The 12,826-nt window shown below is 44.0% G+C and overlaps 1 protein-coding gene across 2 annotated transcripts; it reads left to right on the forward strand.

Annotated features, from left to right (window-relative positions):
* Positions 1-993: 993 nt before the first annotated feature.
* LOC115188447 (prolactin-like) lies at positions 994-5,029 on the forward strand. 2 transcript variants are annotated; one of them, XM_029747313.1, is made up of 2 exons: positions 994-1,056; positions 4,635-5,029. In XM_029747313.1, the coding sequence occupies exons 1-2, from the start codon at positions 1,021-1,023 to the stop codon at positions 4,833-4,835; spliced, it is 237 nt and encodes a 78-aa protein (XP_029603173.1). In that variant the 5' UTR covers positions 994-1,020; the 3' UTR covers positions 4,836-5,029. The 2 variants fall into 2 exon arrangements, with proteins under 2 accessions (XP_029603173.1, XP_029603172.1); XM_029747312.1 differs by lacking the exon at positions 994-1,056 and adding an exon at positions 1,102-1,293.
* The last annotated feature ends 7,797 nt before the right edge of the window (positions 5,030-12,826 follow it).

Raw genomic sequence — 12,826 nt, forward strand, 5'->3', positions numbered from 1 at the left:
TTAAACATGTAGTGTATTTGAGGTTTCAAAAAGGCTTCTGAAGTTCATAATTTCCACTTTGAAATTTCATACTTGATTTTCCCTTACGAAAAATGTGTCAACCCTTGCAAAAATTATCATTAATTATAATCCACATGTCCTGTTGCTGCAGGATTATTTTCCTGCTGTAGAAGACTGGCTCAAATTAAATCCTACACCTGTATGTAACTTATCTTGATGATGAAAACTTGAATTTTCTCTCAGAGTTTGGGGGGCAGAGCCACTGGAGTAGAATATCATAAATACCTCCATGACCATATCACCTTTAGGTTTAGAGTACATGCATGTTTCATATAATGAATCCATTTCATGTTTTAAATGTACATTTTTAAGAGGGAGAAGGGCTGTAACTCAGAAAGAAATTTATGGAAATTAACAAATATGTTGTTTATTTTTTATTCCTAAGACCAACTAGACATGAAATGTTCTTTAAAATAAATAAATCGTGATAAAATCAGAACTCAGAACTCTATTGTGTGTGTGTGTGTGTGTGTGTGTGTGTGTATGAGGTTTACTGGGTTTGACGTACCAAGAAGACCACTGTGGTTTAAATCAAATCAAATCATGAAGTTTGATTTGATTTGACATACCAAGAAGACCACTGTGGTTTAAATAGAGTAGATGGTATGCTTGATGTCATATATGACATTGTTACACAGTATGTGCTAGTTTCTAGGCTATACGGTTTGAATGGTATGGAGTCATGAACCTACGTACATGTCATCTTGTTCCATTAGATATACATAGGCCAGTGTTAGTTCTTCCATGACTTGTCCTCTTTGTCCTCTCTCTCTCTCTCTCTCTCTCTCTCTCTCTCTCTCTCTCTCTCAGTGTGGGCTCTGCTCATGGTGTTGGTGTGTGTGTAGCTGCAGGGACAGGGGTAGGGGAAACACAGCGTCTATCTGTGCCCACATTCAGGCGGGGTTCCACTTCCTTTCCCTGGCAGACCTCTTTGACGGGGTCATCCAGCACAGTGCCAGGATGCACAGCATCTCCAGCGACCTGCACTCTGAATTCGTAAGTCCCATTATCGTTCTCTAATATGCTCAAGGAAATCCCCCTGTCTCTCCTCAGAGAGAAGAGTTAACAGAGGTGATTCTGAAGCTGTTGGTAGCATGGAAGGATCCTCTGTGGCAGTTCCACCAGAACATGGTTCACCAGGATGACTTCAACAACTTCAGCTCCAACAAAGCACTGGAGATGAGCTACATGGTGCACGAGCTCCGCAAGGGAGTCGAGAAGGTGGCTGATAGGGTAAGAGGAAGACGGGGGAGAAGGTGGCTGATAGGGTAATAGGAAGACGGGGGGAGAAGGTGGCTGATAGGGTAAGAGGAAGACGGGGGAGAACGTGGCTGATAGGGTAAGAGGAAGACGGGGGAGAACGTGGCTGATAGGGTAAGAGGAAGACGGGGGAGAACGTGGCTGATAGGGTAAGAGGAAGACGGGGGAGAAGGTGGCTGATAGGGTAAGAGGAAGACGGGGGAGATCGTGGCTGATAGGGTAGGAGGAAGACGGGGGAGAAGGTGGCTGATAGGGTAATAGGAAGACGGGGGAGAACGTGGCTGATAGGGTAAGAGGAAGACGGGGGAGAAGGTGGCTGATAGGGTAAGAAGAAGACGGGGGGAGACGGGGGAGAAGGTGGCTGATAGGGTAAGAGGAAGACGGGGGGAGAAGGTGGCTGATAGGGTAAGAGGATGACGGGGAGAAGGTGGCTGATAGGGTAAGAGGAAGATGGGGGGAGAAGGTGGCTGATAGGGTAAGAGGAAGACGGGGGAGAAGGTGGCTGATAGGGTAAGAGGAAGACGGGGGGAGAAGGTGGCTGATAGGGTAAGAGGATGACGGGGGAGAAGGTGGCTGATAGGGTAAGAGGAAGACGGGGGGAGAAGGTGGCTGATAGGGTAAGAGGAAGACGGGGGGAGAAGGTGGCTGATAGGGTAAGAGGAAGACGGGGGGAGAAGGTGACTGATAGGGTAAGAGGAAGACGGGGGGAGAAGGTGACTGATAGGGTAAGAGGAAGACCGGGGGAGAAGGTGGCTGATAGGGTAAGAGGAAGACGGGGGAGAAGGTGGCTGATAGGGTAAGAGGAAGACGGGGGGAGAAGGTGGCTGATAGGGTAGAAGAAGACGGGGGAGAAGGTGGCTGATAGGGTAAGAGGAAGATGGGGGGAGAAGGTGGCTGATAGGGTAAGAGGAAGACGGGGGAGAACGTGGCTGATAGGGTAAGAGGAAGATGGGGAAGAAGGTGGCTGATAGGGTAAGAGGAAGATGGGGGAGAACGTGGCTGATATTAAAAGAGGAAGACGGGGGAGAAGGTGGCTGATAGTAAAAGAGGAAGACGGGGGAGAACGTGGCTGATAGGGTGAGAGGAAGACGGGGGAGAACGTGGCTGATAGGGTAAGAGAGGACAGGCAAGGGTCAAAACCAGAAGGGCGAGAAAAAAGAGATTAGAGAAAAGCAGGAGCTGAGACAAAAAAAACTCTTGTTGACTTGACAAACAAGACTAACTGGCAACAGACAAACAGAGAACACAGGTATAAATACACAGGTGATAACGGGGAAGATGGGCGACACCTGGAGGGGTGGAGACAATCACAAAGACAGGTGAGACAGATCAGGGAGTGACAGTAAGAGAAAGATGGGGAAGAAGGTTGCTGATAGGGTAAGAGGAAGACGGGGGGAGAAGGTGGCTGATAGGGTAAGGAAGATGGGGGGAGAAGGTGGCTGATAGGAAGATGGGTGTGTGGGGGGAGAAGGGTTGGGGGGGCTGTGTGTGTGTGTGTGTGTGTGTGTGTGTGTGTGTGTGTGTGTGTGTGTGTGTGTGTGTGTGTGTGTGTGTGTGTGTATTACAATACATGACCATTAGTATGTGGACACCTGCTCGTCCAACATCTCATTCCAAAATCATGGGCATTTATATGGAGTTGGTTCCCCCTTTGCTGCAATAACAGCCTCCACTCTTCAGGGAAGGTTTTCCACTAGATGTTGGAATGTTGCTGCGGGGACTTGCTTCCATTCAGCCACAAGAGCATTAGTGATGTCGGGCACCGATGTTAGCTGATTAGGCCTGGCTCGCAGTCAGCATTCCAATTCATCCCAAGGGTGTTCGATGGCGTTTAGGTCAGGGTTCTGTGCAGGCCAGTCAAGTTCTTCCACACCGATCTCGACAAACCATTTCTGTATGGACCTCACTTTTAAGATTTCCCTTAAATGGAACTAAGGAGCCCGAATGAAGAAAAACAGCCCCAGGCCATTATTCCTCCTCCACCAAACTTCACAGTAGGCACTATATATTCGGGCAGGTAGCGTTCTCCTGGCATCCGCCAAACCCGGCCATGGAAACCCATTTCATGAAGCTCCCAAAGAACAGTTCTTGTGCTGACGTTGCTTCCAGAGACAGTTTTGAACTCGATACTGAGTGTTGCAACCGAAGACAGATTACTTTTACACGTTACGTGCTTCAGAACTCAGCGGCCCATTTCTGTGACCTTGTGTGACCTATCACTTTGCGGCTGAGCCATTGTTGCTCAGAGATGTTCCCACTTCACAATAACAGCACTTACAGTTGACCGCGGCAGCTCTAGCAGGGCAGAAATTTGACCAACTGACATGTTGGAAAGGTGGCATCCTGTGACGGTGCCACGTTGAAAGTCACTGAGCTCGCCAGTAAGGCCATTCTACTGCCAATTTTTGTCTATGGAGATTGCATGGCGGTGTGCTTGACTTTATACACCTGTCAGCAACGGTGTGGCTGAAATAGCCGAATCCACTAATTTGAAGGAGTGCCCATATACTTTTGTATATATAGTGTATCTGATAACTAATGTATTATTATATTACCCACCAATTAAGTAATATTAATCTCTTTATGAGCTCATAATTATACAATGAACATTTCTACTGACTGCAGCTCAATTCTAGAAAATAATCATCACTTAAATCCATCATTACTATTTGTTGTTTGGATGATTACGTTGAATATTACCTATGGCTTTATGTAAGAATTATAATGTGAAATGTCTCACAGATGACGAAGTGTGTATGTCACTGAATGAATCACAGAGATGGGGGAGAAAGACAGAGAAACAGAGAGACAGACTGAGAGAGAGAGAGAATATAAATAAGACAGATTTAGCCTTCAGCATACTATAGTAACAGTGAGTGAGTGTGAAGGAGAGAATACAAATAAGACAGAGTTAGCCTTGAGCATACATACTATAGTGACAGTGAGTGAGTGTGTGAGAGAGAATTAAAGAAAGATATAGATAGTGGGAGAGAGAGAAAGCAAATTAAAGCAAATAAGACAGAGTTAGCCTTGAGCATACTATAGTGAAAAGAAACTCCTATAGCAACTTGATCCATAGTGACATTGTGTAGACTGATGTTGACACCATCACTGAGTCAGTGACGAATGCAGATGTCAACCAGGATGTCACTAGACAATCCTCACTCTGCTACTGGGTTGGCATGTGATAGTTCACGAGAGAAGGCACACACACACACACACACACACACACAGACACACCTCATAATGCAATATGTACAGAAAGTAAAATTCCTTGTCTCTGACAATCCACTGTCTGTGTCCCTCTCTCTCAGATGCAGAACCTGGGGATGATCAGTAACTCCCTGAGTGGCCTGTCCTCCCCTGAGGCCTTGGACCCCTCGTCAGACACCAGCGGAGAATCCCAGGCCATGAGCGACCACGACCTACTCTACTGCTTCAGACGGGACTCCAACAAGGTCCAGAACTACCTGAAGATCCTCAAATGCAGGATCGTACCTGAGAACGGATGCTGAGATGTTAAGACAAGACAAGAGGCGTGACTTTCACAAGCTACCGTGTCAATCAAGGAAATGGGACACATCATGAATAGACATGATGATAAGACCGAGACAAGAGACTGGGACTGTGGCACTTTACTCCTCCTGACAAGTCCAACAATGACTTCCTCCAACGACAATGTCTTAATGTCTTCTATGTACTGTATGTATTTCATGACACAGAGAAATATAGTACAGATGTAAGATCTTAATCTGATCACCCTGTTGCAGGAATTGTAGTGTATTTGAGGTTTAAGAAGGCTTCTGAAGTTTATAATTTCCACTTTGAAATTTCAGACTTGATTTTCTCTTACGAAAAATCTATCAACCCTTGCAAAAACGACCATTAATTATTATCCACATTTCCTGTTGCTGCAGGATTATTTTCCTGCTTTAGAAAGCTGGCTCAAATTAAATCCTACACCTGTATGTAACTTATCTTGATGATGAAAACTTGAATTTTCTCTCAGAGTTTGGGGGGCAGAGCCACTGGAGTAGAATATCATAAATACCTCCATGACCATATCACCTTTATGTTTAGAGTACGTATATGATTGAAGTTCTGTACTTAGAAGAGAAATCGATGGAATTTCTAATGTTTTTTTTTCCATTTATAAGACCAACTAGACATGAAATGTTCTTTGAAGTAAACCAATAGGGACAAAAGCAGAACTCAGAATTCAACATTCTATTGTGATTGATTGTGTGTGTGTCTGTGTGTGGGTGAGCATGAGGTTTACTGGGGTTGACGTACCAAGAAGACCACTGTGGTTGAAATGGAGTTCCTGGCATGTTTGAGGTCATATATGACATATATATACTTTTTATTATATATTTTTATTGTAACCCTGGACAACCTGATTCAACTTGTCAACTAATCATCAAGCTCTCAATGAGTTGAATGAGGTGTGTTTGTCCAGGGCTACAACAAAAAGATGTACTGTTGGGGGTACTGGAGGACTGGAGCTGGGAAACACTGGCCAAAGGTATCTGCAAAGTGTCATGGATGCAGGCTTTTACTCCAGCCGATGCTGCAACAAACTCAATCTAACGAATGAAATGTTGATTGAAGACTATGATTAGTTAAACAGTTGAATCAGACGTACTAACGCGTTGGCTTCTGTGGATCAGATTGAACACCACCTGGCAGAGGCAAAAAAAGGATTAAAGGACAAGTTCACTTTTTTGAACCAAATCTGTATTTTGGATAGCATGTTATAGTATCGTCCAGACACTTTTTCACTTGGTTTTGAGAAACGTATCTAAACAGCGATAGACTTCCTCATGCTTGTTCTGCAGTTGGAGGGGCACAGATAAAACATGAACAAAGGCTCCAAAAACACCCAAATACTTGTAGTGATGCAGGCCTTTATGTTGTACACATGACATTGTGTCATTCCAAACTTTATTTGCAACGTTATGTTCCATTCTGTTGGACTCGAGCGAAACTTCTCCGTCTAGCCAGGGCTTGCGCACGCTGAAAAGGTTACAGTGCTACAAGAAGTAATCGCTGGAGTCCAACAGAATGGAATTTAGCATTGCGGAGAAGTTCGTAATGACACAATTTCATGATCAATGCATTTAAGCTCGAAGCTTGCACGTTGTCATGACGTTGGCCTGTGGGTAAGGTTTATGACCCCCCATAAATACCTTTCTCCCTTCCCCTCTCTCTCCGACCCTACTGAAGGACTTTTGAGTAGCCTTTGTTAAACATAGAGAGTCTGGGAACATCAAACAAGTTGGGGGAAAGGAACCATATTTCGGTAATAGAACCTGTTGGAAATATACCAGGTACTTAATGAGTATGGATGTCAGTTCGGTTGTCATCTGAGACATTATGACTGATGACAGGACGACATAAACTGTACCTGGGAAAGTCTACACATTCTAGTTATCAGATTCACATGGAATTGTTGTGCAATTTAAATGTTTGATATTGAAACTGTTTGTTAGGAGTTTAAATGTAATTTTAGCTTCCAAATGAGAGAATTGGGTTTTCATAAGGTTAGAGCCCTGACCAATCAGTGGCCCGCCCCTGTGAAGAGACAGAGGTTATAAACGATGAAACACACCCTTCTCCCCTCGCCACTATATAAGTCAGTGACGAAAACGTAATCAGTCTGTTCCGGGTACGTGAGGTCTGCAGCCTCTGCGTTAAAAGGACACACATGTCAAGTACAGAACTAAGCCAACCTCGGCGTGAGCCTTGGTTGTGAATGGTATGAACTTTGAACCCTTATTCACTACAGAAGTGATACTTCCTAGCCGTTGAGTTAGCAGCGGCCGCTGTAGACGTGGGCTAGGAAAGGACGGACGACGGATCCAATCTAACACACAACGAAGATACTACAACGTATCCATTTTACCACCAGAGACATTCTTTCGTGGACAGGAAGATCTCTGTTGGCCAACACGGCCAGCATCTACGACCAGCCTACCGAAGCGCAGCTCAGAGTAAATATTTATTGCATTTTCCTTAAGTAATTTAGAATGCACAAGATACTGTATTTACGATAGCATAGCTGTTTCTGTGTTCCTCAGTCTTCCCGCTCTTTCATTCAAGCCCAACCCCCCTTTCCTTGTGTAACAAGCCGCCATTCTGGTTTAGCCCACTAGGGCACATTCTCCTATCATTTCTTTGTCACCATATCTGTTTTTGCATTTCTGTGAATTATTTAGTTTAGTAAATAAGTGATTTTAAGACAATTGATGTATGGATGACTCATAGTGAAGACTGGGTTCGTGCAGATAACCAACAATTTACGACGTTTGGAATGAGATTGACGTGAGATAAATAACACATTATTAATGGAGACAAATCAATCAGATATTACAATATCTGAAAGTTACATTAGGAAAATTATAACTTTGTAATCTGAATATTTTCCTTGGTGCCCCGACCTTCTAGTTAATTACAGTTACACGATTAATCAATTTAATAGCGTAATAATAATTACAGAGAGTTATTTGATAAACAAGTCTTCCATTTTAATGATGCCAAAGACACGACAACGTGCAGAGGCTATGCATGCAGCTGGGAGTGACTCAAACTCTGTGAGAGCACTGATGGTAACATTACACACACTTACACTGAAAACCGTCATGCTGCTGAAACAAATGAATCCATATCCTTCCTAAGAGCTAGCTCCACTCTGGCAGCGCTGTGTCTGCGTCAGACGTCTCCTAGACACGCCCGGGGCTCCAGTGTGTGCCATGCAGAAGGAGAATAAAGCAGTGGGTATGACGCTCAGCCACGGTTCGGCTGCCTACTGACTGGCGGCTCCACTGATCAAAGGCGACTTCTCGTACTTCAGTCGGGAGTCATTGGCTCAGGCTGCCAGGCTTTTACTTTAACATATGTTTCCCAAGTGACGCAGGGAGCAAAGAAGACAGAGGGACAGGACCCATAGAAACATGATGGAAGGGAACGAGTGACGGCGCGCTAGGGGTTGAGTAGCGGAGAGGGGATCGGATGGGACAGGGGGAAGGGGCTGTTTGAGGACCAATGGGGAACAGAAAGATGGGGAATGGGGGACAGGATGACACTGGCACACACTGTTTCTTAAACACTCAGGCACTTCCTGTGTCAGTCTAATTTGGGTCTGAGCTATGATCTCAATGCAAAGCAATGACAGATGCAAAATGAGCTAATATAAGCTCATATTGCGTCAGTCGCTCTTCACATTCATTAGCCAAGACAAAATGAAGACATTAGAATCAGTAATGACCTAAATTGCCATTGGAACATGATAATTGAAAAGCGTACAACAGACTCATCCAAACAGGTTATCATTAGAAAGTGCTGTGTGTGTGTTTGGTTTTTAGCTTCCCTGCTGGGACCAGAAGTCCTCACAAGGACAGAAAAACAAGGAAAATTCAGACAAGTGGGGACATTTTGCTGATCCCCACAAAAAAAGGGGTTAGGTTTAGGGTTACAATTAGGGTAAGGGGTTAGGTTTTTTGAGTTAGGGGTTAATGTTAGGGTAAGGTTTAAGGGAAATAGGATTTTGAATGGGAATCAATTGTTTGGTCCCCACAAGGATAGTAAAACAAAGGTGTGTGTGTGTATGGCATGACTCATGCCATTGTTTTCCCATAATCGAATGCCATTTGTTCCTTGGTCACCCAAGTAAACTAATTGAATGACGTCTTAACTTTACAAAACAAACCATTTTCTATGCCCTCACCATAGCAAACACCTACCCGTAGCACGTGCTCCAGCAGGTATATTTCACTGGTCATCCCCAAAGCCAACACCTCTTTTGGCCACCTTTCCTTCCAGTTCTCTGCTGCCAATGACTGGAACGAATTGCAAAAATCACTGAAGTAGGAGACTTATATCTCCCTCACTAACTTTAAACATCAGCTATCTGAGCAGCTTACCGATCGCTGCAGCTGTACACAGCCCATCCAACCAACTACCTACCTCATCCCCATATTTGTTTTGGTTTTTCTGCTCTTTTGCACACCAGTATTTCTACTTGCACATCCTCATCTGCACATATATCACTCCAGTGTAAATTGCTAAATTGTAATTACTTCGCCACTATTGGCCTATTAATTGCCTTACCACCTTACTTCATTTGCACACACTGTATACAGATTTTTCTATTTTGTTATTGACTGTACGTTTGTTTATCTTATTTGTAACTCTGTGTTGTTGTTTGTGTCGCACTGCTTTGCTTACCAGGTCGCAGTTGTAAATGAGAACTTGTTCTCAACTGGCCTACCTGGTTAAATAAAGGTGAAATAAAAAAATTCTAATAAAAATAAAAATAGTCACACACACACACACAGGTTAGGACAGGATACATTTGGAGAGAGAGCGAGACACACAGAGAGAGAGAGCGAGAGAAAGAGAAAGAGAAAGAGAAAGAGAGAGAGAGAGAGAGAGAGAAAGAGAGAGAGGGCACAACTGAATGCTGAAGGGGCTCTGTTGTGACTGTCCTGTTGTGTGACTGTCTGGCAACATATTGTCATCAATACTTTACAACTAAACAAATGACCCAAGTGGTGACGACACTTCTCTGTCTCTCCCTCTCACTCTTTCTCTCCTCTCTTTCTGAGACCTGATTCCAAATTCACACGTCTGCCACTAGACAGCAGCACTTCACTGTTCCACTCAGAGTGCAAGGAGACTTGAAAAAAATGATTCTAATAATAATTTTTATTTAACCTTTATTGAACTAGGCAAGTCAGTCAAGAGAAAATTACTATTTACAATGACGGCCAACACTGGCCAAACCCGGACGACGCTGGGCCAATTGTGCTCCGCCTTACGGGACTCCCAAACCCGGCCGGTTGGGATACAGCCTGGATTCAAACCAGGGTGTCTGTAGTGACACCTCAAGCACTGAGATACAGTGCCTTAGACTGCTTCGCCGCTGCGAACACTACCTTTAAACAAACAAAAATATCCATGGAGGAATGTAATGTAATTATATAATGATGTGGTTTGGTTGCCCTTGCAGTCCTCCCACTACCACGCAGTTCTGTTGTGACTCATGTCATCATCGTGTTGTCCTTGTTCTGTCTTAGCTCCTCTTTACACCTCTGTGGATGATAACCCTGGTACATAAACCATGGAAACAGGACTGAACACTGTGGATGATAACCCTGGTACATAAACCATGGAAACAGGACTGAACACTGTGGATGATAACCCTGGTACATAAGTTATGGAAACAGGGATGAACACTGTGGATGATAACCCTGGTACATAAGTTATGGAAACAGGGATGAACACTGTGGATGATAACCCTGGTACATAAGTTATGGAAACTAGGGCTGCAGACTTGAGTCCTGCTGTTGACACTAAAACAGTTAGCGTCCTGCTGCACTGCTGGCTGGACAGTCACACACACACTCGCATGTGTATCAGTGTTGCTTCCGTCCTTCACCCTAACCTGGGCTCGAACCAGGGACCCTCTAAACACATCAACAACTGCCTTCCACAAAGCATCTTTACCACCACAAAAGCCACAGCCCTCGCAGAGCAAAGGAAACAACTACTTCAAGATATCAGATCGAGTAACGTCACTAACGTCAGGCCATTGCATTGGTTTTATTAGTCCTGATTCCTTTGACTAATCAATATGGCTATTTAAGCTCTGAATATCAACTACCCAACTTGATCAGGAGTTATCACCAGCCATTTTGCAAGGTGTTTACACAGCGGGAAATGCAGAAGTATTTTCTTTTTCGCTATGAAAACAATGTACAGACACAGATAGCTTGTCAAAAATGTACAGATACAAACTTGAAACCACTGATCATGACAATGGGATGAAACTCCTGGACAACAGCTGTGATTATCCATTCCATATTGTCCATTTTACTTTCTATTTGTCTATTCCATATTGTCCATTTTACTTTGACCGGTCCTGTTTTTAGGATATGTTGTTTGTTAACATGACAGCTCATTTGACAGCTGATTGGTTTCCATTTAGGTTAGGCTATTTGACTGGAGAAACCTGCATGATGTAAAAAGTGTCCGTCTCATTACATTGCCATACATTTTATCTCCAGCCTGTAGGCTACAGAAAAGGCCACATACTCTTTCTACCATATCCTAAATCTACTATATTATTTATGTTAGAATCATTTTTTAACAGAATGTTGGTGGAGCTTCAGAGATGCATCTCTCCAACAGCACTCTGGAGAGGCCGGTGGTAATGGACAAGATAAATATTTTGCGACCCTGGCTTTGACAAAGTGGACACTGCTTATCAAAGGGTGGTTCCACTTCGAGTCACTTTCATCAACCCCACATTCCCCAACCTCTTCTGTTTTCAGTGGTGGACATGTTTTCAGTGGTGGATCACACAGAACTTTCGGAAGAGCTAGAGAAGGAAATTGAACGTGACAAGAGTGAGGATGAATTAACTGCGGTGGAAAGTGTGGTGAAGACCTCCAAGTTTGAGCCTCGTCCTGATGATGACAAAGATGATTCTGGTCCAGTGGAAGTGAGATTTTTGGAGAGAATGTGGATATGGATCTTCTGTCAGATCCATATTTGGTGTCAGGCTGGGTGGAGAAGAGGTTGGAGAATGCAGGGTTGGTAAAACTCAAGGTTGAATCATGTAGAATCTTTGCGTTTCTGCCGTCCAGAGGGAGCATTACGCTGCACCACCTGACTAAGGATTAGAACTGTGACTTGCTTTCCTCTCCAGAGCAGGGCACCATTGCAAGGAGTGATAACTGGAGTGGCATTAAGTGTTGAGGAGGATCAACTGAAGCTGAAGATGTGTAGGAATGTGTAGTATCGGTGGAAAAAGTTGTGTGTGTAAACTGTAGGGATACCCATGGTGCTAGAGATCAGAGGTGTCCAGTGAGAGAAAAGCAGGTTGAGGTTGCCAGGATCAGAGTAGTGCAGAAGGTGTCGTATGGTGAGGCAGTAGTAGAGGAAGATGGGTCCAGGGTGAGGGATCCTAAGAGGATCCCTGTGAGTAGGGCAAGCCCAATAGAGCGGGATAGGAATAACATGCTTCAATAAGATTGTTTTTTTGGCATTCGTGGCCATGGTTGTCAATTGTACTACAGGAATGTAACGTACATCGCAGAGGATAGATGTTGTGGTGGCAGCTGCAGAGAAGTACTTGGGTGTATAAGATTATACTGCAGAAGAGTTACAAGATGTTTTGAACGATCGTGTCCCATGTTTAAAAGGAAGAGTCCTAATAACCAAGGCTGAGGGTATCTCGAGGCTAACATATGTCGCTCTATCTTTATATCTTGACGGTAAAATAATCTATATAAAATAAAATAATAAGAGAGAGACCAGAAGCTTTTCAACTTTCTGTTTAGAAACCGTACCCATGTCACGTTCCTCGTATTCTCCCTCATCGGAAGATATGTCGAAATCACTCGATGACCAATACGCAGCAGGTTGACTGTTCCGCATCATATTTATTATAGATGGAAACGACAAAACAAAATAAACACGCAAAAGCGAAATGTGACGGTTT

Source organism: Salmo trutta, unplaced genomic scaffold, assembly GCF_901001165.1.
Source record: "Salmo trutta unplaced genomic scaffold, fSalTru1.1, whole genome shotgun sequence".
Lineage (NCBI taxonomy): Eukaryota > Metazoa > Chordata > Actinopteri > Salmoniformes > Salmonidae > Salmo > Salmo trutta.

Coding starts and splice junctions, on each gene's coding strand:
- LOC115188447 (XM_029747312.1), top strand. CDS start 1,189: ATGGTTCACCAGGATGACTTCAACAACTTCAGCTCCAACAAAGCACTG. Junction 1,294..4,634: donor TCGAGAAGGTGGCTGATAGG/GTAAGAGGAAGA, acceptor CCTCTCTCTCAG/ATGCAGAACCTGGGGATGAT.